The sequence below is a fragment of the Myxine glutinosa genome, chromosome 7 (genome assembly GCF_964187855.1).
Source record: "Myxine glutinosa chromosome 7, kmMyxGlut1.1, whole genome shotgun sequence".
NCBI classification, from domain to species: Eukaryota; Metazoa; Chordata; class Myxini; order Myxiniformes; family Myxinidae; genus Myxine; species Myxine glutinosa.
In genome coordinates, this window is record NC_136267.1 from 166115242 (window position 1) to 166137576 (window position 22335).

A 22335-nucleotide genomic window follows, 5' to 3' on the forward strand; every position below is an offset into this window, starting at 1 on the left:
GGGGCCTTTTTATGATCCAAATGAAGGCCCTTATGGATGCTCAGAGTGAGCAAATGAAGGCTCAGAGTGAGCAAATGAAAGCTCAGAGTGAGCAAATGGGGAACCGAATGGATGCTCAGAGTGAGCAAATAAGGGCTCAGAGTGAGCAATTGGGGGTAATGGGGGGCAAAATGGGAGAGATGGGGGGCAAAATGGGAGAAATGGGGGAACGGCTAGAAGCTAAAATTGAGGGGTTAGACAATGGGATAAAAGAGGTAAAGAATGGGTTAACGGGGGTGGAAAATAGAATGGCTGCCCAGGAGAATGAGTTAGAGGGGGTGAAAAATGGGTTAATGGGGTTAGAAAATAGGATGGAAGACAAATTACGGGAAATAGGGGAGCAATCCGCCCGGGAAATCGAACAGATGGGGAACCAGATGGAGGAGATGAAGGAGGAGATACGACGAGGTGTAAGTGAGGAGGTCTCGGGGGTACGCGAGGAGATAAAGCAAGGCGAAAAGCGTATAGAGAAAGAGGTGAGGAATAATACGGCTAGGTTACAGGGGGGCATAGAAGATCTGACGGAGGAGGTGGAACAGCTGACAGAGGGACAAACGGAGTTAGTGGAGCAGGTTCAAAGGAACACTGCGGTACTAGGAGGGTTAAAGGCGACACAAAAAGACATTAAGAACGAATTAATAGCGACACAGAGGCAATGTCAGATGGTACGTGAGGGACTGACAATGAGGTTGGACGAGGTGACAGAGGTAATGAAGACGAAGGACCGGCAGGTGAGGACGCACATAGAAACGGTCAAGGTAGCCTTAGAGGACGAACTTGAGGAGATGCACCGGGAAATAAAAGAGGTGAAGCAAAAATTAGAGGAAGTGGAAGAAGACGTGAGTGAAATTAAGAAGAGACGGACAGAAACTAAAAGAGAAATCCAGGAGGAGGTGATGGAATATGTACAAGGTCGGTGCTCAACTCATAATGATGTACTCACTAACCAAATCAAGAGTTTGCAGGTGGCAAAGGAGGTGAGGAGACGAGGTGCCAAGGTGAGTGGCGATATACGAGAAAATGTATATGATGTGAGGAAAGCTTCAGTCGGCTTGGGGGTTGATTTAGACCCGGGTGTTCGTGAGAGGCCGTTGGTGAAGTGTGCGACAGGTCTGGTGTACGAAAAAAGAGGTGTGCGAGAAAGTCCGACTCTGGGGTGTGTGAGGAAAAAGCGCCAAGGAATGAGTGTGCTGTCGAGAGTGAGTCGGTCGTAGCGCGTGTGCGAGGGAGCACATGGAAGCGCGCAGTGAGGAGTGTTACAGAGGATGTAACGAGTGAGTGTGCCGTCAAGAGTGAGTTGGTCGAAGCGCGTGTGCGAGGGGGTACATGGAAGCGCAGTGTGGTAAGTGTTACGGAGGAAGTAACGAAAGAGTGTGCGCAAGAGGATGCGCGAGAAAGGTGTGTAACGGACAGGTGCATGGGGAAAGAGTGCGCTGTCAAGAGTAAGGGGGAATGCACGCCTGTGGTGAGTGTTACAGAGGGTGTAACGGGAGAGTGTGCGCAAGAGCGTGCACGAGAAAGGTGTGTAACGGACAGGTGCATGAGGGAAGAGTGCGCTGTCGAGAGTAAGGGTGAGTGCGCGACCGAGAGTGGAGGTGAGAGTAGTGAGAGTGACACGGAGCGTGAGTTGGTTGTGACAGGTGAGCGAGGATGTACACCTGGAATGGAAGGATGCACACCTGGAATGGTAGAGCGTGTGTGGGAATGCACACTTGAGTTGGTCGTGAGGCACGTGGTTGGGTGTGCGAGTGAGAGCACACCTGTGATTGTCACAAAGGAGGTGACCGAGGAGGGGGCGCGAAGAGGTGTGTTGGTGAGGTGTGCGAGCGACGAATGTGTGCCAAGGTGTTCGGTGGTCAGGTGTGTGACCAAGTCGGTGAGCGGAATGAGTGTACCGAGGTGTGTAAGGAAAGGTACGAGGAGCATGGGAACAGCTGGAGGTATGAGCAAGAAAGGGGTAGCGTATGCGTGTAAGCATGCAGGTGAGGCATCGACGGTAACTGGGTTAGCGGTTAGAGCGACTTATAGCCGAATCGGGCCCTCGGTGCATGCCGGGCTTCGCGTGCCGCGAGAACCAGCGGGGGTCCGAAGCACGGCGGGTTCGAAAGGTACGCCGTACGTGATCCACGCTGGGCCGCGTTTCGAACGGCCGCGTCCATGCTCCACTAGGCGGAGCGGGCATCCCGATAGGGAGGGTCGTCATGGCGACCCCCTTTTGTGGAGACGTTCCGGCAGGTCGAGATCGGGCAATTGGATGGCTCCGCGCCGAGGTGGTGCGTGGGATCTCGGCACGGGTAAGCCCCCGTCCCTGCACCGAGTGCCGGACGCATCTAGCCGCCGGCACCAAAGAACCCGCATTCATTGCTCGGCTGAACGAAGCCGAGCTTTCGAAGTGCATTGGCGCACCGAGAGGATCTAATAAGTAGACGGGTGATGAGGTTAGTGTTTTGGCCCCAAAATTAGAAAAAGGCAAAATTTAATGATTGGCAAAGGATTGGCAGAGTGATTGGTAATGGTACAGTGATTGGCAGATGATTGGCAAATTTTTGATTTGTTGGATTAGGTGTGCAAAATTTATAGTGGGACCTCCCCGATGTGGTGGGATGGCAACCTTGCCATCCCTCACAGCGGGGGGGGGGGGGGGAGGGGGGGCAAAGGAGCACTAGCTTATGGGGTTGATGGCAGTGAAAACTAGCCCGGGTGGGTTAGGATATTGTGTGTAGGGCCCTAGAAGATGACATTAGGTGACGTTAAGATTAGTTAGTGACAATGATACCTGTAGTGGGGACGCAGGTAGATTAGAGTGGATGATAATGACGTGGTATGTGCTTAGTTTAAAGGGAAGACGGGGAGCACTAAGTTAGCAGGGCAACAGGTAGTTCAGATGATGCCGTGTGTTTGAGGATTGAACAGGTGAGATTGAACAGGTGCGATTAAACAGGTGTGATTGCACAGGTGTGCAACTGGACAGGTGTGTGGAGCAGTGTATGAGTAGGAGTGTTAGTGATGAGTTGTGCTGACCAAATGGTCCAGGGAGAAGGAGGGTGCAGGTGGCACCAGGTATGATTGCACAGGTGTGCAACAACAGGTGAATGGAGAATGGTTGTGTGGAATACACCATGCGGAATATCTGGAGTATTGGAATGGATGGTCGTGGAGTGAGTATGGTGGAAATTGTGGAGTGGAGTGGATGGTGCGGAGGTGTGAATGGGGGAAGAGTGGACCCCCATCACGGATACCCGGGGCGGGTAGTGTAAGTGTTAGGTAGAGGGTATAGGTAAATTGTGGTTGGATATTGGCATCTGTGGTGCGGGTGGAAGAATGGTGATTGGATGGGTGCATTAGTGTTGTGGAAATGGCTGGGCGTGTAGCCTGTTAGTGTGTGTAGTTGGATTGGGCACTCCACCACTGTGAGGATGTCGGCCAGGTGAGGCCGCAGGTGGGCTCTGGGAGCCGGTAGTTGTGGATGGGGCCCGAGGATCCGGAGGACGGACCCGGGTAGCCCAGTGCCAGAGGGCACCAAGGGGTGACAGAGCCAGTTGGGGCCTTCCCCAGTTAGATAGGTTAGGGTGAGGAGCAGGTAAGCTCGGGAGGCAACTGCAGTGGTGGAGGTGTGCAGGTGGGTAGACCTGCTGGGAGAGCTACACGTCACAGCCCAGAAATTGTGCAAGGGCACCGGGAGATGAATCGGGGGAGTGAGACCCCAAATTGAGCAGCACCACAGTTTGGTCAATGGGAATTGGTTATTAGAACCCATAGTGTAAGTGGCCAATGGATTGGCAGGGAAAGACCCTGGGTAGTGTAAAGTGTGTTAATGTCATTTAGAGGATAGTTAGGATTGGAGTCTCCTCGCACCATCTGCATCCACTCACCTGAGGTGACAGGTACTCCACACCATGCCAGGTTGTTTTATTATTTTTGATGCAAATGTTTGGAATGTGAGACGCATCATGACGTGGGTGTGACATTGTTCTTTGTTGTTCCATCTCTCCCTCCTTATGAGGATTGATGATGAATTGGTGAGAGCAAAGTTTGGTTAGAGGGATTGTGGTAACGAATTTGGTATAGGAGAAAAATGGGGAAGACGTGACAGTAGTGACGAATTTGTAAAGATGTAGATTTTTGTAAATATGGGGTAAGGGCAAGGGTAGGGTAGGTGACAAGGGGGGTGACGTACGGTAGGGACGAGCTTTTCTCACTTCGCTCTCCGTACGCACTTCACCTTGCATTGCCTTTATGGATGTGTACCCTTGAGACCTTACCCCTCGCTCATCTGTCTTGTTCCCCCTTTTTGTCTCCCACATGAGGACCTGTGTGCCATTGGGCGCCGAGGGGAGCGTGCGTGAGTCGGCCATTGTGCGCCCGGAACTCTCAGAACCAGCTGTCTGCATCGATGCACCACATTATGGACCACATGTCTGTGGCCGAGCACCACTGATGGACCCCATGGGTTGGGGCATGGCCCCTCTGCTGGAACCGGCCATGAGGGCCCGAAATCTTGCTGGCGGACCTTGGCCACAGGGCACCGATGCCCCACAGGTGAACCACACGTAGTCAGCCCTGTGGGCCATAAATAAAGAAAATAAAAATGGACACATTGGGCATACTTTATTGCAAATAGGCCGCCAGTAAGAAAATGAAAGAATGACAACATCTGGAAGAACAAATAATAATAACCAGCAGAGGGAGACGAAGAGCAAGAGATCACCTGCAGGGTTAGGGGTTGTTGGTTTTATTTTATTGATGAACAGTGGTGACTGCACTGATTGGTGCTTGAGAATGTATTGGTGCGTTTTGGGTGTTTTCATGGTGCGTCGATGCAAAGCAGACTGTCTCCCCCCAGAAAGAACAATCGCAGGTCCTGGGTTAGTTTTGTAAATAAAGTAAATAATGCTCCCCACCGTCAATGTATAGTTTGAAGACCATTCCGCGATTCGGTTATCCTGTGGGTGTGTTTCTGTTAGGAGAAGGGTGCAACGTCGCAGGGGGACATATTTACTCATTTGTGAATATCTGTAAAACTGTCGCACTCAGGGTTGAGTTAATAGTAGAGGGAACTAAATCTGAGTGCCACACTAAAGTAGGTAAAAATTTATCGGGTCGGGAAGCCCCGAGGTAGAGAAGGGTGCAGTGTTGCGGATATGGGATTTACATCCATCCATATCCGCTTGTAAATATTCCCCTATTTCCTCAATACTCCCCAACTCTCCCCAATCCCTCAATCCCTAGTCCCACTTTCTGTAACCAACACTCTGTAGACCCGACCTCCCCCTATTTCCCCCCATTAAATGTCGCATCCAGGTCCACCGCATCTCACGTAGACAACTATAGGACATCTTGCTAGTTATTCTTAGTCTATGTCAGTTAAGGATTCGTTTCCATTTATTCTGACCCTTCGTTGCACCAGAATGTGATTGTATGGCACCGTTAGGAAGTTTAGAACCTCCCAATACCTCCCCGCAGCTCTTCCTCACAGTTCTCAGTAACAACAACTACAACAGCAGCAACAACAACAACAACCACGAGCGCGGGGAGTGCACGTCCTCAATCCAGCTTGGTTGGCTTGGTTTGGTTGGCCATGTGCTCGACGGGGTTAACAAACAGGGGCTCCCTGTCGGCCCCTCGTCAAGGGCGGAGCCCGGTGATCCCCGCACCCAATGGAAGCGGCGGACCGGCCCCCAGTTGGGGTGGAACCAACCAGCCGAGGGCGTGTCACTCCCCGTTGAGCATGCGCAAGAGAGGGAGTGGTGACGTCAGATGCGCGCAGAGCTGAAGGAGAAAGGACGCACCCTCCGAGCGCCGAGAGACCTCTGCCATTAAGAAAGACCTCCCAAAGACTGAGCTGTATCCTGTCCCCGAGCCAAGGTGCACCTTGTGCCATCGGTCTACCGGCCATCAATCCCTGTGTGAGTCAGCCTTGTCCGTTTGTCCGTGGTCTGTCTGGGGCTAAGTAAGCCAGTTAGATAAGCTAATCTTTGCACTGTGTCACCTGCTGTAAATAACCTTGACTGCTCCTTTTCGTTTGTGTGATATAAATAATAAATCCTGTTCCTCTTCTGTACGTCTTCGTCCTCTTCTTCCTCTTTCCATTCGATCGCTTTAGAGTTTTCCCCAATTGAATATCTGTGACGCGATTTGGCCAACGTTCGGGGTAATCGGGTTAACTGTATGAACACGGTGGCCATTCCGCTCGGTCAAGCAACATCTTTAGCCGTGTCCGTAACAATATATATATATATATATATATATATATATATATATATATATATATATATATATATATATATATATATATATATATATATATATATATATATATATATATATATATATATATATATATATACAGTGAAACCTTGACTTACGAGTGCACCAACTTACGAGTTTTCCGAGATACGAGCCGTCGCTCGGGCATTTTTTGCTTTGTGATGCGAGCCGAGATCTGAGTTACGAGCTTACGCCACCCGCCACTAGGTGGCCCAACGAGCGTTCAGGTCACATGGTTATCTTGCCATGCAAGCATCTCTGCCGTATATCGCTGTTGCTTTGTTTTCGCATTTTTGTTATTTTGGAAAATTTCCTAGTTTTAACCATGGGTCCTAAGAAATTGAGTGCCAAGGGCAAGTGCTGAGAAGAAGAAGAGGATGATGTGCTTGGATATAAAACATGCAATCGTCGAAAAACATGAGCGAGGTGTGCGTGTTGTCGACTTGGCGAGGCAGTACGATCGTAGTACTTCTACGATATGTACGATTTTGAAGCAGAAGGAGTCGATAAAGGCTATAACGCCAGCCAAGGGCGTTACAATTATTTCAAAGCTCCGGACCTCCGTCCATGAAGAGATGGAGAAGTTGTTGTTTGTGTGGTTGACGGAGAAGCAGCTCGCAGGAGATACCGTGACCGAGAGCATCATCTGTGAGAAGGCACGAGACATTTACGGGGATTTGGTGCAGCAGACGGCGGGAACATCAACGGACGAGGCATCGGAAGAGTCATTCAAAGCCAGTCGGGGATGGTTTGATAATTTTAAGAAGAGGACCGGCATTCACTCTGTCGTCAGGCATGGTGAGGCAGCAAGCTCGGATGTGAAGGCAGCTGAAGATTTTATTATAACTTTTGCCGAACTGATAGAAGCCGAAGGATACATCCCCCAGCAAATCTTCAACTGTGACGAGACAGGGCTCTTCTGGAAAAAGATGCCGAGGAGGACGTATATAACGGCAGAGGAGAAGAGCATGCCAGGCCACAACTTGTTCAGAGTGCCGGCGATAGCTCGCCTTCTCTTTGTGGAAGACACGGTGAGATTTATTATTATTATTATTTTTTTGTATACAAGATCGAGGCTCGTGAAAGAGCCAACATTAATCACACAAAAAGACAAACCGACACACAAAACACAAAAAACAAGGGGAGCGGCAGACAAGATGGGGAGAGAGGGGGAAGGACACAAACACAACATTTGAGAGCAGGGACATCGGGAGGACTTGGGGGGAGGTGGGAGAGGAATAAAACATATGAACACTGCAAGGACTCTGGGGTGAATTACCGGGGGTAGAAAATAGCAAGGTTTTCGATGGGTCATTGATGAGGTCATTTCGATGAGGTCATTGATGAAGACCAGAAATAGCACAGGGCCCAGAACACTACCAGAACACTACACAGATCCTCATTTCGATGAGGTCATTGATGAAGACCAGAAATAGCACAGGGCCCAGAACACTACCAGAACACTACACAGATCCTTAACATCCAACAACTAATGGGACGCAAACGGGGCGCCCAGTTTAGCGGCACACACATTGATGAATCACCCTGCCTGTGAAACACCGACATGACAGGTTATAGCTGGGTCGGGATTCAAACCCAGGCTGGACAGTTTAGAGTCAAGTGTGCGTACCTCCAGTCCAGGCCATCCTGCCAACTTGTATGCTGCATACAGGTGAAATATAAAGAGCGAGATATTTATATATATATATTTCAAAAAAAATTGGAGTGGTTTTTGGGGGGCTGGAACGGATTAATAGCATTTCAATTCATTTTAATGGGGAAATTTAATTTGAGAAACGAGCAAATTGAGTTACGAGCTCGGTCACAGAACGAATTAAACTCGTAAGTCAAGGTTTCACTGTATATATATATATATATATATATATATATATATATATATATATATATATATATATATATATATATATATACATATATATACATGTACAAGCTGAAGTGTTGCCCGGAGGAATGAAATGAAATATTTATTAAAATATTCATTGCATGCCAATCGCAAAATATATAACTTGATTGCTTCCGGGTTAGATCTGGGTTAGATTGCGAAAGATGATGGGAATAGAGCCTGTGATTGATGCTGTGAAGAGGAACAGTTTGAGATGGTTTGGTCATGTGTTGAGGAAGGATGAAAGTGGCTGGTTGAGAAGAGTGATGGAAATGAATGTAGAAGGAAGTAGAGGACGGGGAAGACCGAGAAAGACTTGGCTAAAGATGGTGGAAGAAGAAATGTGGGCACGGGGCTAACAAGGAGAGATGCAGAAAATAGGGCAAAATGGAGAAGATTGTCATGGGGACCGCAAGGCTAACCCCCGCTCTGGCAGGGAAAATGGCCTTAAAATGCATGTTGTTGTTGTTGTTGTTGTATCGCTTCTGGGTTAAAAACCCTGGCAGTGTATAAGCAATGCATGTACTCACTCGAGGCCTGAACACTGAGGTGCTTATAATAAACATATACAAACCAATCTTTATAATAACTGGAGCTTCTGTAAACACGATTTTAATTAAATTTGTGTTGTTGCCAATAAATCACTGCAACCTCAACATACGATCTTCACAATACGTATTACTCGATCGCTCCCAGGAAAGCAAAACGCAGGCCGTGTATAAAGCACAACACCCGATTGAGGCATGAAGGCCAATTATCTGGTTTTATCTGGGGTCAATTTTTTATCCAAATGTTGTTTTTTATCCCCGACCTTCCTCTGCATGAAAGAGTAGGCCATGCAAAGTTTGGTTGCACTGTTTAAACATCATGCTTTGTATTTTGCAGACGGGTGTTAAAATGGAATTGATAAATATCCCCGAATTGCCTCTTTTGACTGGTTGAGAAGCAGATAACTACAAAATAGTCTGGCTAACCCTTACTCAAGAAGATGTGAAATGTGCATAAATCCTTTGTGGATAACATGAGGAATATGGATATAATGCCAACAGGTTCTTCTTAATGATTGGCAATTCACTTGTGGTGTTGAGCAAGCACTAGTCAACACTGATTGCAGTATGACATTCAGACAAAGGAACTTATTCATGAGCAAATGTCATGCAATATTGAAGAAAATATGAGGCAAACCCCAAATGAAACCAGCAAGATGAGGCAAATCACCTGGGATTCATTCAGCCAAATTGCTTTAGTGTCATCATCATCACTAATGGAGTTTTGCACTTGAATATGAAAGAGACGTTAAACACAATAACTATTTGTGAAATAAATTAGACACCGATGCTCTCACCTCCTTATCTCTTCTTTCAATTCGTATGCATCTTTCAGATCTGTTTCACGTACACTCAAAACCCCATTGTTCATGTAGTAAGAAACATGGACTGGAAAAAAAAGGAATATCACATCTGTTGTAAATGCATCCGGAACACTTTTTTTGGTTGAATCAAAATGAATGACACTCAACCTTGCAATCCTTCATCCAGTCTACGATCAGCACTTGGCTGGCTTTTTCATGCAATGATTTAGAGCCCGCTACCTCACAGATAGAATGCAACGTGAAATTTAACATCATTCTTATACATTGATTTAAGGCTCATGGAGGAGCATGTACATACATTTCATGCAGGTGAAAGACTTTAGTAGACATTAGTGTCCTTTTATATGAATTAAGGTGACATTAGACGAGTAGACAATGGACAAATGTAATATATACGTATATATTATATTGTTACGGCCAAGAGTTTTGGCTGTACTAAGAGTGGGAATCCTTGGTTCTCCTTGTACTTACCGGGCCTGAGGCTACTGAGCACAAAAAACTTCGTACCATGTCAGGTTGAAAGCCAACCGCGAACGCCAATTGGTCCACCAATTTCAGGGTTCTCCTTCTGACCACCGTTTACCTGTGCCACGTGGTTTTCCAATCGGGACGCACCCTTAGCTATGCACCAATCTTATATTAATTGGATCTTAATTAGGGCTTCTGATCTTCACTGCTGATGCATGCCGGACTGAATGAGCCAATTTGTTGGGGAATTATAACCTCCCAGGCTAACCTAAGTGCGAACAACGCTGGTTCAATGGAGAAAAGGATGGACACAGCACAGATGGGAAAGGAACGTCAACAAGGGATTTATTATTTGTAAAAACAGGGACAATTTTAAATGTGGGATAAATTATTTTTACAGTGCATTCAGAAAGTATTCAGACCACTTCACTTTTTCACATTTTATTATGTTGCAGCCTTATACTGAAATCGTTTGAATTATTTTTCCCTCATCAATATACACTCAATACCCCATAATGACAAAGAGAAAACAGGATTTTAGAAAGTTTTGCAAATTTATTAAAAAGAAAAAACTGAAATATCACATTGACATAAGTATTCATCTTACTATAATTCACCAAATGTCCGTCTGTCTGTCTGTTCGAAGGTACCGTAAAAACTGCTGAACCGATCGAAACGATATTTTGGGTGGGTAATCCTGGGATCTCCAGGAGTAAAATAGGCTATTTCGTTTTTCCCAAATTCAGCTTTGGTCTCCAGCATTCTCAGGTTTGGACTCCCGAATAACATTCATGTTCGCATAACGTTCATTGTTCTCATTGTGACGATGTTGCTTTCCCGGGTGCCACGCGATCGGTGCAGCCGTTTGTGCGGCACCCGGGAAAGCAACATGTCTCCATCGATCGCTAACACATCGCTGTCTCCATCGATCTTGCCAAGGCCGTACCAGCTATCGGTTCAAAATCCTTTTAACTGTTGATTTGGTACAGTTACACGTATCGTGAATTTGGTACACGTATCGGGAGTACATATGACATAGCGATTGTGAACACGATTATCGATCACGATTCACGATCACGATCACGATTATAGTGTATCGATCACGATTTGAAACACGATGGAATAATATTTACCAATATGAACAGTGATGTGGCTTTTATTGAAATTCTAAAGATACTGTTTAGATTTTGATGATTTGCGTGTGATATGATTCAACGGATGTTTATATGATTTGTTTAAAATAAAAAAACCTTCAATTTCTGATATTTTGCCTTTTCATTTGGGCCTCCCAATTGAAGCCCCGCCTGTAGGGCAGGTACCGTTGCTAGCATAACATTCGCGTTCGCATAACGTTCATTGTTCTCATTGTGACGATGTTGTTTTCCCGGGTGCCGCACAAACGGCTGCACCGATCACTGCACGGCTGCACCGATCGAACTCGGTGACCTCAGACAAAGACCTTTTATAAGGACATGGGTTGAATCCCTGCTTGAGAGAATTCTAACCCATTTCAACTGAAGGAAACATGTATTGGGAGTACATACGACATAACGATTGTGAACACGATTAGTTTAATCTCTACATGAGAGAATTCCACATAGCTATTTGGGTGGTGAATACGCTAACAGATCGCTGTCTCCATCGATCTTGCCAAGGCCGTAACAGCTATCGGCTCAAAATCCTTTTAACTGTTGATTTGGAAGTTTTTACAATGAAGGAAACACGTATCAGTAGCACATACGACATCGGGAGGACTAACTGCACGCGTCTTCAGTATCAAGCTTAAATCTGTCATGACGGATCTGAAGAGCGGAATGCTTGGAGAAGTGGTGGGCACCTTCGGCATGAAGGAGGATCAGAAACGTGGACCCCCACACTGCCACATCCTGCTGATAATTGCTCCCGCATGACGTTATTTTCCCAGGTGCTGCACAAACGGCTGCACCGATCGAGATTTAACAGATGTTTATATAAATCGTTTAAAATAAAAAAAGACTTCAATTTCTGATATTTAGCCTTTTCATTTGGGCCTCCCAATTGAAGCCCCGCCCATAGGGCGGGTACTGTTGCTAGTACCCTTAACTCAGTACTTAGTTGAAGCACCTTTGGCAGCGATTACAGCCTCGAGTGTTCTTGGGTATGACGCGACAAGCTTTGCACACCTGGATTTGGGGATTTTCTGCCATTTTTCTCTGCAGATCCTCTCAAGCTCTCTCAGGTTGGATGGGGATCGTCGGTGGACAGCCATTTTCAGGTCTCTCCAGAGATGTTTGATTGGGTTCAAGTCTGTGCTCTGGCTCGGCCACTCAAGGACCTTCACGGAGTTGTCCCTAAGCCACTCCTGCGTTGTTTTGGTAGTGTGCTTAGGGTCATTGTCCTGTTGGAAGGTGAACCTTCGGCCCAGTCTGAGGTCTTGAGCGCTCTGTTTCAGGTTTTCATTAAGGATATCTCTGTGCTTTGCTCCATTCATTGTTCCCTCAATCCTGACCAGTCCCCCAGTCCCTGCTGCTGAAAAACACCCCCACAGCATGATGCTGCCACCACCATCATGCTTCACCGTTGGGATGGTATTGGGCAGGTAATGAGCGGTGTCTGGTTTCCTCCAGACATGACGCTTAGAATTGAGGCCAAACAGTTCAATCTTGGTTTCATCAGACCACAGAATCTTGTTTTCCACAGTCTGACAGTCCTTTAGGTGCTTTTTTGCAAACTCCAAGTGGGCTTTCATGTGCCTTTCACTTAGGAGAGGCTTCCGTCTGGCCACTCTGCCATAAAGCCCAGATCGGTGGATTGTTGCAGTGATGGTTGTCCTTCTGGAAGTTTCTCCCATCTTCACACAGGATCTCTGGAGCTCAGCCAGAGTGATCATCGGGTTCTTGGTCACCTCTCTTACCAAGGCCCTTCTCCCCCGATTGCACAGTTTGGCTGGGTGGCCAACTCTAGGAAGAGTCCTGGTTGTTCCAAACTTCTTCCATTTAAGAATTATGGAGGCAACTTTGCTCTTGGGAACCTTCAATGCAGCAGAATTTTTTTGTAGGCTTCCCCAGGTCTGTGCCTCGACACAATCCTGTCTCTGAGCTCTGCAGGCAGTTCCTTCGACCTCATGGCTTGGTTTTTGCTCTGATATGCATTGACAGTTGTGTGCCTTTCCAAATCATGTCCAGTCAATTGAATTGACCACAGGCAGACTCCAATCAAGGTGTAGAAACATTTCAAAGATGTTCAAGAGAAATGGGAGGCACCTGAGCTAAATTTCAAGTGTCATAGCAAAGGGTCTGAATACTTATGTCAATGTGATATTTCAGTTTTTTCTTTTTAATAAATTTGCAAAACTTTCTAAAATCCTGTTTTCTCTTTGTCATTATGGGGTATTGAGTGTAGATTGATGAGGGAAAAAATGAATTTAAACGATTTCAGCATAAGGCTGCAACATAACAAAATGTGAAAAAAGTGAAGGGGTCTGAATACTTTCTGAATGCACTGTGTATATATATATATATATATATATATATATATATATATATATATATATATATATATATATATATATATATATATATGTATATATATATATATATTTATTTATATATATATATATATATATATATATATATATATATATATATATATATATATATATATATATTGTTGCGGATCTCGGAGTATGGCGCTCCCCTTACCGAGGGGGGGTTAATCCCCTCGTCTATTAAGCTGGCCGTCCGAGTCCTAGAAGATATCGCGCTCCTTTGCGGGGTTGAGATTGACCAGGGTGACTGGTCAACGGGTTCCCAGATACCTCTGCCAACCTCTCCTCAAAGTAGGGCGATACTTCTGCTCGAACCACAAACAAGATGGAAGATTGCCGAGCGGTTTAGCAATCCGAAGCTCGAGCCGTTAGCGGTCGTCTAAACCCGATTATAAGCGGTTCCTATATCGTGCCACCGATATTCAATTGGGGACAGGACGAAAGCGATCGGATGAGAAGAAATCAGATAAAGGAAGAACACCGAATTTATTGTACAATAATGAAGAGGAAACGAAAGAGTAAGAATATACAAAAGGAGGAAATAAAAGGACACAGGGCAACCTTAAACACTCTTAATTAACACGCCCAGGACAATACAGACAGACTTACACGGGAGTTGGTAATGGTAGGAAGGAAGGAAGAGAAGGGTCCAAGCAGATGCTAGGCGTCGAGGTCCGGCCCCAGGTTCACGCTCCGCTCTGGTCCACGCTCCGGGTATTCACTCGTACCGCGGCAAGCGACCGGCAGCTTCGCGGGGCGTTTTAACGTGAGCGGACAATTATATCGCGGGGGAAAGACTGGGATGCGGCGTATGCAACAAATTGTCCCTTAGCCTTCGCCAGTTGTGCGCCTCCAATAGTTCATAAACGGCAAGCAAGGACTCCTTTCGCATCGGTTCAAATCGTTCTCCTGGGCACCTCTCTTCTCTCACTCATCTCTCTGGCTCATCTCCTCTCATCTCTCTGGCTCATCTCTCGAAGTAGTCCCATGCACCCGCTTATATTGCCCACTCGCGTATCAAGCCGCTTGCCTTTTGGATCCGCCTACCGGTGAGCTGGCCTCGCCTCTGAGTGGTCGCGAGCGCTCACCGGGCCGCCCCTTGATGGGGCATTGAGGGGCCACGCCTTCGTTCCTGGCGCTCCGCCCTTCCTCTCCAGCTTGACCCCATGCGTAATGGCAGCTGAGCCAGGCAGCGAACGCTACTGGTAAGCAAGGGAGTCCAATTTGGAGGAAGGCTACGCTGCAATATGAATAGGATTGGAAAAAGGGGCCTAGGTTATTTGATTAATGCAACGCAGAGTCAAACTATTGGGAACAGATCCTTACCTGAAAAACACACAAATGAAATAACTAAAGAAGATCCTATGGTGTGCTACGTGTTGCTCGTGGCCTAACTAGGGTGCGACCTTTGACCTTTTACACCAAAATGGGAATATTTACAGAGGATTATTTATAAGGGATATTACAATATTTACAAAGTGGAGGGTTCTAAAAACCGCAACAATATATATATATATATCTAAATATATAAAACAGTTTGTGTGTGTGTGTGTAATGTTACCGATAGACTCCTAAACGGAGAGGCTTACGTGCTTGATATTTGACATAGACATGGCCATTGAGCGTGGGACGAGCATGGCCGAACTCAAAATATTTGACGATTCATATTTTTTATTCATATTTACCTCAGCGCATTTCAGTGAAGTACCCGCTAATCTCAGCCGGTTCCAGAGCAGCTCGCTGATTCGCTCAGAGCGATCACGTGATGTTCCATTCCCGCCGCCAGACTGATTCGCTCAGAGCCATCACGTGATGTTCCATCCCGTCACACGTCACTTCACCTTTTATGCGATCGTGTTTTGTATCGATTTTGTGCGATATGAATTAAATGTCTTTGAAACAGCTGTGAAACATCTTTCCACAACCCTTCCGTAACCGATTGGAGCAGTTTCTTGCCGCACAAAACGAGATCCGCGAAGTGAGTTGGTCGAGTTGTGCTGACCAAGATGGCGACACGGCGGCTTCACTTTTCACGGAGTATGAGCATTCTATATATTTTCAATTCAGTGCGCCCGTGATTTGTGGCATAGACATGACCATTGGGCCTTCACGGTGTAATTTGTGAGAGGCTTTTGTCCGAGTGAGCTTGAGTCGAGAGGGCGAATGTACGGGTTGGGAATGTACGGGTCTCCCTTCCCCCGCCCGGCAACGCCGGTACTGGAGGACGTCACAGGATCGGTGAGTCTCCAAAATCAGCTTCGTGCTGTTGCGAATATGCAGGACTATTAGTGGGGGGGCCAATGTTTTCCCGTTGAATTCAAATGTTAATTTGTGGACACTGGTTGGGTTGTCTTTAGGGATGATAGAAGTTGTAGAAAAAATATGTCTCCATTTTTTTCAAGTTCTTTATAGCGGCCATTTTGGATTATCAAAATGGCGTTTGTTGAAAACCGAAATTGTCATTATCTTGGCTTCTAAATGACCTAGAGTGTTAATTTTGGTGTCCAAATGTACATATTTGCGGATACTTAATCCAATAAACACACATTTATACACCTACATATGATCAAAAGGGTTCTTATGGCAGCCATCTTGGATTTTCACGCACTTATGCCAACACATATATATATTTTTTTCCATCATTTTCACTTCTAAATCACATAAAGGCTGGACTTTAGTGTTCAAATGTACACTTATAATGTCTTTGTGCAATATTTTTAGTTGGCAGTGTTCATTGTTACATTGAAGGATCTCCATCCTCCTCATCATCAGTGTTATCGATTCCCATGGGGCGCTCCTGACCCGTGTTACCACACACCTCTTCATCTGCCCCACACATACACATCTCAGAACAGTTGAGATGCTGAGACCTGCATGAGCAGTGAGACATGCATTGGGTCTTCTTGCAGTTACATTTGATTAGATGTGTGATGGCAGCTGGGGCTGGAGGGTCCTTGGTTGTGATGGGCACCAGCTGATCTCCTTCTGCTCTCCATCCATGTTCTGTTGGTTGTGGAAGCTGGGGGTCCGGTACATCAGCCTGATGCCACACCATGGCCTGGAAATGTGCACGAGCAATGGCTTCATGTAAAGCTCCCCGTGTTGGTGGCAGCTTCTGTACCTCTAGCTGTTTCTTGGTAAACAGTCTCCACCTCAGCTTGCCCACATCCACAACTGTAGTACGAGGCTCATACAGCTGGCATACAAATGCCTCAATGTCACTTTCTGTGTCAGCTCTCAGCTCCTCAGAGGCCCCAAGGTCATGAAACGCAGATACCACCTCAACAGAGCACCTATTGAGGGCTTGCCAACATGTGAGCTTTCCCTTGCCGGCAAACCGACCAGTCTGGTCTGCTCCCGTGAATGCATGGAATCCTGGTAGGGCTGCAGCCTTCCTGACACCAAGTTCATGTACTATTGGTTCCAGTGAGATTTGCCTCTTCTTGTTCCCCACACCCGTGATGAAGTATGTGTCTTTGCATAGTTCATGGTACCGGTGGAGTGCTAGGATGAATACATCAGTATCAGGTGACTGAATGTACAGCTGTGTTGCACCTCTTCGGACGGCATCTAGACTGTGAAGAAAGATCCTCGTATCAGCCTCCTCCTGGGAGCTACGGAGATGCTGTACATCCATGCAGTTGGAGAAGACATCCTGCCTTGAAGTGACGATGAAGACCTTGGTAGTCCCCTCAAAGTGACACAGAGCTTTCTTTGCCAGATAGACAGTTAGCTCATCTTTGGTGTTGGTGTGCGACAGGAACTGTTTTGCTGTCAGTTTCCCAATCGGGGTGCTGTCTTGAACGTGGTAAGCAGTGGGCGGCTTGCCACCTTGGCGCCTCTCCCGTGTGGCCTCTTTCAGTGAATTTGGCAGATCATATCGGTCAAACACGAGGTGGACTTCATCATACCCGTTGGTCTTGCAGTCCAGTGTTGCATTGAAATGGCCAGCCCACTGGGCACATGTTTTGACCCATTGTGGCTTACCCATTGCTTGCACTAATGCCATGCCGTCTATGACAGTCACCTTCTTGGGAGGGGGTGGAGTATGTTCAGGATTGTCGTCGTCTGGCTGCTGACCAGTGCCAGTTGACTTCTTGGGTAGATCTTCTAGGATGCCCATGAGCTTGCTTTTGTCTGTGCATGGTAGTAGTGTCCCAGCCATTGCAAAATCAAACTTTTCCATGGCCTCCAGGACTTCGTTTGACTCGAGGACAGCTAGCATGTTGTTCTGCGCGCTTGTCATCTCCTCTCGGTTGTGTAGATGACAGCTCTGGGCAACTGTTCTGCTGACTGGGTACATGGGCCCCTCAGATGGGGATGCTCTTGGAACAATTCGTCCACATAGAGGTCGAAGAGGGCTTGGACAGTGGTGATGTGGGCCTCCAAAGCCCTCTTCATGTGCTTGGCTTCCAGTATTTGTCTGGTCGTTGTTGGGCCATAGATATCAGCCTCAGACCAAGCCTCGTCAAGACCACTGTCCTCTATGGCATTCCCAGCAGCCCTCAGTGCAGCCATCACAGTGTGCATCTCCCCTAGTCGCAGTACCCACTTGCCTTTGCAGTCATCTCTGGTCATCTCCAGCTGTTTGGCTCGCTCATACAGGGCCATGTCTAAGGTGATCACTGTCTTCCTATCGGGACCCATGACCATGCAGTTGATTTGCTGTGTCTGTTTCAAGACTGTTATCAGTGTTTGCCATTCATGGGCTGGTGCTGCTACCAATGGCAGGGCGTTGACCTCTGTCAGAGGCTTCGAAGAGGAGAGCAGTGAGTTGTAGGCTGTCCAAGTTGGGATATCGTGATGCTTGATCCTACTGCCAGGTGGTTGTTTTGGATCGTGGACGAGTGACCCAACAGGGTCAGCATGCTGGGGTTCTGCAGCTTGCAGCTGGTCATCTGGTGGGATGATGTCGTCTTGTACGTCCTCAGCTTCAGCTGTTCGCATGATTGTGCGTGAAAGTAGCCACACTGTGTCCGTCGCAGAGTACGGCTTGGTGACATCTGGGTTTGACCGTGTCTTGAAGCTATACGTGGTACCTGTGGCAGATTGTTTGTTTGGTGCTTGGCAAGGAACAAAGTCTGGAGCAGTCAGAACCTTGAGTGAGCGGTGTCTGGCCTTTCGGTCATGTAGTGTCAGTGTTCTATGTTCATCTGTGGAGGGTGCATGTTCCCGTCGTTGGTAGAGTGCCCAGGCTGTAGCATGGAGTGTCCGCTTCCCATCAGGTGTGTCTTCATTGAAGTCACTGTTGTCCACTGCAAAGAAGACAAACGTCCCTATGCGCATGGTTCTTGGAAAGTATACACCCTGTTCTGTCGTAGACTCTATGACTGAGTTGGCCAGCTGTGTCTCCAACCGCAAGATCCGACTATAATCAACAGACAGACCGAACCCATGCAGGAAATCCAGAAGCTTCTTGTTTCTGGTGGACTGATGGACTACAATGGCAACGGCAAGCTGCTGTGGCCATTCTAAGCGATGGCGGAATGGTGCATCTGGCTCTTTGGGCTTGTACGTGACTTGGCGTTTTGACTTGTAGCCGTACATGATGTTCTGACTGATGGTTATAACATCTCGATGAATAGTGGCTGAGCGCATAGTCTCTGGCTCAATGCTCGTGGCTGGTCCTTCCAGTAGCCAGCGGAGGAAAGCATAGAGTACTTTGGGTACATGCTTTTCAGCATCATCAGTGTTCATTTCTCCTTCAAATTGCCATGGGTGCTTGTTCTGACAAGCAATGGCACTGCGGAGAACAGAGGCACTCTCAAACAGTTGTTCGATGTTTTTTTCATTTGTCTTCGTCATTGCATCTTCGACAGCTGCATCACGCACGGCAGTGGAGAATACACAGTCTGACTCGTTTCGACGTTTTGGTTTCATGAAGTGAACGTCATCAATGTGAGAGTTGATTTTCTCCTTCATGCCTTGGGTAGTAGGTGATGGGACATTGTGCACACCATTATTGTCAAGAATCCTGGAGTAAACCGACTTCAGGTCAGACATGTTGAGAATTTCACCAGCTTGGAGTAGAGAGCGAACAAGGCTGACAAACTCAATGTCTGCGGCTATTTTGATAACATTAGTTTCTTGCAGTATGTGTTCTTTGTCATCACTTGATGTCCCACTCTTGGGAGCACGTTGGACATTCTGCACCCAGCATGGGAGATGATACTTGACGTCGATCGCATGAGCATCATGTGCACTGATGGCAGCACTCAGCTGAACTTTCCACTTGTGGTTGCTGCCTTCTTCAACAGCTTTCTTCAGCTGTTTACCTGCGTTGAACGTGCATACAACATGTACACTTTCCTTAGTGACCTCTTGACAGAAGAAACAAAGGTCTCTGTTGAATGGAGTTGATGATGAACGTGTGAAGCGAAGAGTCTCGTCTTGCATAGAACCTGAGGTACTTGCAGCGGCAGGTGCAGAAGAAGGACGTCCACACCTCTTATGAAGATGCTGGGTGTCGCCATGTTCGCAGGCTTTCTGGTGGCGAACTCTAGCACGCTCCAGGTGAGCAGTGTTGCATGTAGATCCATAACATGCCCGGTGCCACTTTGCTTTATTGTTCCTCAAGTCAGTGGCAGTGAAACAGCTTAATCGTTCGCTGATCTGTTTGAAGTCGGCATCACCATATCGTGCCCTCTCCTGGATGAACTGGAGAAACTTTGCATATGAGCCCAGTGCTGGCTCAGTCACTAGTGCACCTTGGGGATCCTGGCACTGAATGCAAAGTGTGAAATCAGTTTCTTTCTTGGTTTTCTTGCTTTTTGGCTCCATCATAGCTCAGGGTCACGAATCTGGAACATACAAATAACAAATAACAATTAAGATAGATGTGCATTAAGTTAGATTTTGGACACTGGTTCGGCTGTGCCATAAAAACCTATTTTTATCCCTTGTAGGTTATTAAAGAAGGTTTCATTCAATTCTCTATCCCCAAAAATGTACAACTGGACACCAGAATCGAAACTCTAGGTCATTTAGAAGCCAAGATAATGGAATTTTACGTTTTCGACATCCGCCATTTTGAAAATCCAAAATGGCCGCCATAAAGAACTTGAAACAATTGGAGACATATTTTTTCTAGAACTTATATCATCCCTAAAGACAGCCCAACCAGTGTCCAAAAATTAACAAGCAATTTCACCGGGCATTTCAATCTGCTACATTGGCCCCCCCACTATATGTCCGATTGTTGTGCTGCTCTCCGACCATGAGAACTGCAACGTCATTGTTGACTGGCCATCCCCTTCCCTCCCCCTTCCCCCTCCCCACTCCATCCCCCCTTCCCTTCCCCCTCCACCCTACCCCTCCCCTCCCCCCTCCCCTTCTCCCCTCCCCCTCCCTTTTCCCCCTCCCCCTCCCTTTTCCTCCTCCCCCCTCCCCCTCCCTTTCCCCCTCCCCCCTCCCTTTCCCCTTCCCCCTCCCTTTCCCCTTCCCCCTCCACCCTACCCCCTCCACTCTACCCCCTCCCCTCCCCCTCCCCTCCCCCACCCTTCTCCCCTCCCCCTCCCCTCCCCCACCCTTCTCCCCTCCCCCCCTCTTCTCCCCTCCCCCCCCGTTCCCCTCCCCTCCCCCGCCCAGCAATGCCGGGTACTTCTGCCGGGTCCCCCCCTCCCTCCCTCCCTTCCCCCCTCCCACCCCTCACCCTCCCCCACCCCTCACCCTCCCCCCCCTCTTCTCCCCTCTCCCCCTCCCCCTCCTCTCCCCTCCCCCCCGTTACCCTCCCCTCCCCTCCCCCCCGTTCCCCTCCCCTCCCCTCCCCCGCCCGCCAATGCCAGGTACTTCTGCTAGTATACATATATATATATATATATATATATATATATATATATATATATAGATAGATATATATATATATATATATATATATATATATATATATATATTTATATATTTATATATGTATATATATATATATATGTGTATATATATATATATGTGTATATATATATATGTGTATATATATATATGGATATATATATATATGTGTATATATATATATGTGTATATACAGGTATATATATGTGTGTATATATATATATGCGTATATATATATATATGCGTATATATATATATATGCGTATATATATATATATGCGTATATATATATATATATGCGTATATATATATATATATATATGCGTATATATATATATATATATATATATATATATATATATATATATATATATATATATATATATATATATATATATATATATATATATATATATATATATATATATATATATATATATATATGATCAAGGCACCTCCTAGCTTTAATGGTGAGCACTAGCCACGAATTATGTCTCACACGGTAAATACCGCATAACCCGCAAGGAACCAACAGCCTGTCTGCCACACAGACCATCGTTCCCACCAGTGCAAACCAAAACCAGGGGGTGCGGTGCGATCGGCGGGGATAATAATCAACGAACATAACAGCGTGACGAGCGCTGTCCCGATCTCCTGTGGACCGAAGTCCTAGACCAAAGCGTCACCTCCGACCCAAAGGGTCTTCTGGAGGCTTCAGCCCGGCCACTCTGTCAACAGACAGAGATTTATTCATTGGTCCCCATTGGCTAAACATCAAGCAGAGCCGCCAATCCAGATTTCGGGCTTATTAACCCTGTATTGGGGGCCACAGGGAAGCCCTGCCTTTTTTACTATGAAAAAAGGTAAAAAGTCAAACATTTGAACAGCCTTGGACGTGCACCTTGACCCCATGGTCAAGGCACAACGTCAACAAGG

General features: G+C 46.8%; 1 protein-coding gene across 1 annotated transcript in view; it reads right to left on the reverse strand.

The window, feature by feature from the left end:
• Nucleotides 1-22335, reverse strand: part of LOC137413153 (death-associated protein kinase 3-like) — a 90288-nt gene that overhangs the window by 36294 nt on the left and 31659 nt on the right. Inside the window, exon 2 of the mRNA XM_068098548.2 lies at nucleotides 9555-9645. Coding sequence (XP_067954649.1) covers nucleotides 9555-9645 — 91 coding nt within the window. The remainder of the gene's footprint in view (nucleotides 1-9554; nucleotides 9646-22335) is intronic.